Genomic DNA, 4,414 nt, shown 5'->3' with positions numbered 1-4,414 from the left:
AATCACTTGTTATGCATCAGAGAGTTGGACAATGACTAGGGAGGATAGAAGGAGAATTGATGCCTTTGAGCTGTGGTGCTGGAGAAGAGTACTGAATGTTCCATGGACTGCCAAGAAAATAAACAGATTCACCCTAGAGAGGGTTAAACCAGGCTGCTCCTTGGAGGCAAGGATTCTGGGGCTTCGTTTTACATACTTTGGACATGTTGTAAGGAGAGACAGGTCTTTGGAGAGGGACATCATGCTGGGTAGAGTAGAGGGACAGCGCAGGAGGAGAAGACCCTCTATGAGGTGGATTGATTCAGTGACTGGGGTAATCGGGATGGTTGTGTCAGAGGCAATGAGATTGGCACAGGATAGAGCACGGTTTAGGGCTGTTGTACATAGGGTCGCAAATGACTCGACGGCACATAACAACAACAACAACAATGTAGAGGGAGGTCTTCTAGTCGCCTAGTAGTAAGAAGCTGCACTGCAACCCCAAAGGTATATGGTTCAAATCCACCAGCAGCTCCATGAAAGGATGGGAAATCTCCTGTGTGATTTACTGCCCCTGAAATCCCACTGGAGGGTCAGCTATGAGTCCGTTCTGACTTGAGGGCACACAACAACAAACGGAGAGATAAGACATACACAATTAACTATACCAAGGCAGAAAACATTGTGCTCTGTAAGAGAGGGACAAATTCCAGTGATAGGAGAGTTTAGGTGGGAAACTGATCTTCTGGGGGAATCATTGAAGGTTTTGGTGCATAGGCAGTTTTTGCTTCTCTTACACTCATTGCTGTCAAGTTGCTTCTGACTCGTAACTGACCCTCCCTTGGGTTTCCAAGGCAGGAGGAGACTGCCCATTTTTTTGAAGCAGAGTCTCTGGTAGATTTGAACCTCCAGAGAGGAGTGCAGCCTTTGGTTAGCAGCACAACTTTCTATGACTATGCCACCAGAGCTCGCTATTTTTCATTTATGCAGCGGGAATAAGTCAAACAAGTTACTGGCATGAACACTGAGGACAGGGAGGGCCCAGTGAATAGTTCTGGTTTATTGTAAAGTATAGTAAGTACGGTATCTAAGGGAGAGTGAACACAAATCTAAAGCATTTCACCATTATCTTGGACACAACAGAAGTATTGAAGGGTTCAACCCAGGAACTTCAGTGTTTTTAAAGATTTTTTTTTTTTACAGAATTAATTACAACTGTTGTTGTTGTTGTTGTTAAATGGGGGTAGGTGTGTCAGAGAGAATAAGATCCGCACAGGATAGAGCAGGGTTTAGGGCTGTTGTACATAGGGTCGCTGTGAGTTGCTGGCTGCTCGATGGCACATAACAACATAACAAGAACAATGATACCCCATCATGGGAGTGTATCACAGTTTCTTTAGCCATTTTGTCCATTGGTAGACACCTTGGTTGTTGTTTTCATCTCTTTGCCATTATAAATAATGCTTCAATACACAATGTAGCTTTATTCTTTGAAATAGATATCTTGTAGTGGGATTGCTAGATCAAATGGGATTTTTGTTCCTAACTTTCCAAGGAAATAGCAAACTGCTGTCCACAGTATTTGCATCATTTTACATTTCCATCAGCAGTGTTTGACAGTTCCAATCTCTCTATAGCCTCAATGGCATTACTTGATATCTTACTGAACATTGCTGTTTTTGTTAGGATGAAATGGTTATCAGGTTGTTCTGATTTGCAGCTCTCTAAACAATTAATGGAGCTCTGGTGGCTTAGTGGTAAGGAATCATTCTGCCAACCCAAAGGTACACAGCTGGAATCCACCAGCTGTTCCAAAGGAGACAAGAACAACTGGAGTTAATGATCTTGAGTTATTTCTTCATGTGTTTACTGGCCATCTGACAAGCCGGAGAACTTCGTTATCTACTGGATTAGAAGGCCCGTGCTAATGGGCAGAGAAGTCATTTTAACTACTTAATGGTCAGACATTATGTAATCAGACAGATCTGGATTGAAATCATTGTTCTAGCTCCAGCTTAACCGCTCTTAATCTCAGTTTCCTCACCTGTACAATGGGGTAAAAGACACCTACATAAGTTAAATGATTGCTATGAGAATTAATTGAGAAGTATTTGTTGACAAATACTGTTACTGCCATAAGTGAGAGGACATTACGGAAACTAAGATTGAGGGACAGAATCAGAAAGAATAACATCAGTTGAAGCGAACGCACAACAATCAAAAGGCAAAATCTTTCCTCTCTTCAAGTTCTCTCATCTTTCCATTGGAATTCAACAGTCTCAGAACCAAGCAGTTCATTATACTAGCCTGTAAGACAGCTCAAGTTCCTGAAAACACCATTTCTATACAGATCTGACAATCCTACAACATATTTCAAATACATCTGGAGAAGGGTCAGTATATTACGTGCCCACACTTCTCTACTCCCCTCCTACTGTTCATTGACAACCAATATGCTTTTGGAAACTCCTAAGAACATTAGAGATACAATAGTTCTAGAACAGAGTTCAGACCTTTTGTTCATAGGGTTGCTCCCTCGACTGGACAGCACTTGAGACAACTGTTCATTTTCCTTTACCTCCCAATGCTTTTTTTCCTCACTCTTGCTATTCCTATCATTCTTTCTCCTTGGAATCAGATTCTAGTCTAATTGCAGTTCCCTCATTTTATTAGCTGCGTGGTCTTATGACAGTTATCCTCTCTGAGCAGGAGGCAAGGTAAAAAAATATGGGCTTATTGACTAACGTTGTAGTTGTTTTTAGGTGCCGTCGAGTTGAGCACGACGCATGGTGACCCCATGAACAAAAGATCTGAATCCGGCTCTATCCTGCGCCATACTTCATACCTCCTGACACACAAGAACCCATTTATTAATGTGCAGTAAACAATTTCGCATGGGTTTCACCATTATCTTTGACGTGGTGAAAACATGGGAAACTTCGTCACACCTTAAGTAAACACGAGGAAGTCTGTGCTTACAGGGTAGTATAATACTGTCTCTGGCCCTCTGTAAAATGGATTTAATAAGAGTGCCTACCTCACATGGCCGTTAAAATGGCAGCAAAGAACATGTTCTAGGTCTAGTACAGTGCCTCGTCTGTACATTAAGAATCCAACACTTTCGTTGCCATCTTCTTTTCCCAGTCGTTATTTACTTCTCTTTTTGCTAACTCCTTTGGACGCGCCTCTCTGGCGGTTCAAATCCACCAGCGGCTCAGAGGGAGATAGATGGGTCATCTCCTCACCGTGCGATTTACAGCCTCGTAAAATCTGGGAAGGGTCAGCTTTGAGTCAGTTCCGCCTCGACCCTAAAGAGTTCACTTTCCCTGTTCCTCAATCATGTACCCCAGCAGATAAAACCGTGGGGAAAAAAATCCTCGAGGCCGAGATGAAAAGCCAGCGCGACGGGCGGAGTCTGGGAGGCATTCACTGCGCATGTGCACCCGCTCCAGCAGTTTCTAGTTCTTACCCGGGGTGGGGGGGCGTGGAAGAGAGGGTTCCGTTTTTTCCCGTCGGCCCCCTTCTAGCGCGGGGAAGTGGCGGGACCGTGTGCGCGCCCCGGTGGGCGCGCGACGCTACAGGACGGTCGCCGCCCCCCCCCCCCCGGGTAAGTTCGAAAATGGCGGAGGGGGGAAGAAGGTGGGGCTTGGCTGGGCGGGAGGGCGCTCTCGAGGCGGGGGCGGGTGTGAAGGAGCGGCGGGGCTGTGGGGCGGCTGGGGCAGGGAGAAGAACAGTGCGCCCCGGGCCTCTTTAAGGCCCTTGACGTCCACGCACTTCGGGGGCCCACACTTGGGGTTCCTTCGAGGGGTGGGCAAGCTGGTGGACGCGGGTGAGGACGACGCCAGGACTTCCGTTTCCTTCTAGGCGGGGGCCGGGCCACTGAGCGGTGTTGGCATCTCCAGATTGGGGCTCGGGCCGCCCCTCCTCCGGGACCCTCCCCTCGGGACCCCCAGCGGGCGCCGCGGGCGCTCGGGCCAGCTCTCCTGGCGTGGTGGGTACTACCCGTGTGGGCTACCCTCTTGCCCTTCCTCCTCCTCATCCTTCTCTTCCCTCCCTCCCCAGGCCCCACTCAGCGGGGAGGGCGGGAAGACTCGGTTCTGTTCCCGGGGCTCCTGGGCTGGTCTGAGCCGGGCTGGAGTGGGTGGCTGGCTTCTGGCCGATTTGGCCTTCTCTCTCAACCTGTGACTCCGAAAGTACGTAGAGTCCAAGAACTTTTTCAAAAATAATGATTAAAGGGGACACCCCTCCTTCCCAAACCCCCAATGCGGTCCCGAGGCGGCGTGCGTGGAGCAGGGTGGAGTTTGTCTGGCAGGGTTGTGTGAAACTGAAAGAAGTGGGGCCAAAGAGCTTCCGGAAGAGTAAATTAGCTAGTAATTCTTTTCAACCTTTGCTGCCCAAGTCACCTCCTCAGCATATTCTGTGAGTAAAACAAAAT

General features: G+C 47.8%; 1 protein-coding gene across 1 annotated transcript in view; it reads left to right on the top strand.

The window, feature by feature from the left end:
- The window catches only part of LOC102845128, a 53,226-nt gene extending 49,383 nt beyond the window's left edge, over window positions 1-3,843 (top strand). Inside the window, exon 3 of the mRNA XM_006885110.1 lies at window positions 3,507-3,843. Coding sequence (XP_006885172.1) covers window positions 3,507-3,843 — 337 coding nt within the window. The remainder of the gene's footprint in view (window positions 1-3,506) is intronic.
- The last annotated feature ends 571 nt before the right edge of the window (window positions 3,844-4,414 follow it).

The sequence above is a fragment of the Elephantulus edwardii genome, unplaced genomic scaffold, assembly GCF_000299155.1.
Source record: "Elephantulus edwardii isolate Elephantulus edwardi_28Jun2011 unplaced genomic scaffold, EleEdw1.0 scaffold00040, whole genome shotgun sequence".
Lineage (NCBI taxonomy): Eukaryota > Metazoa > Chordata > Mammalia > Macroscelidea > Macroscelididae > Elephantulus > Elephantulus edwardii.
The sequence above is the reverse complement of the archived record's forward strand: the minus strand, read 5'-3'. Positions and strand labels throughout refer to the sequence as shown.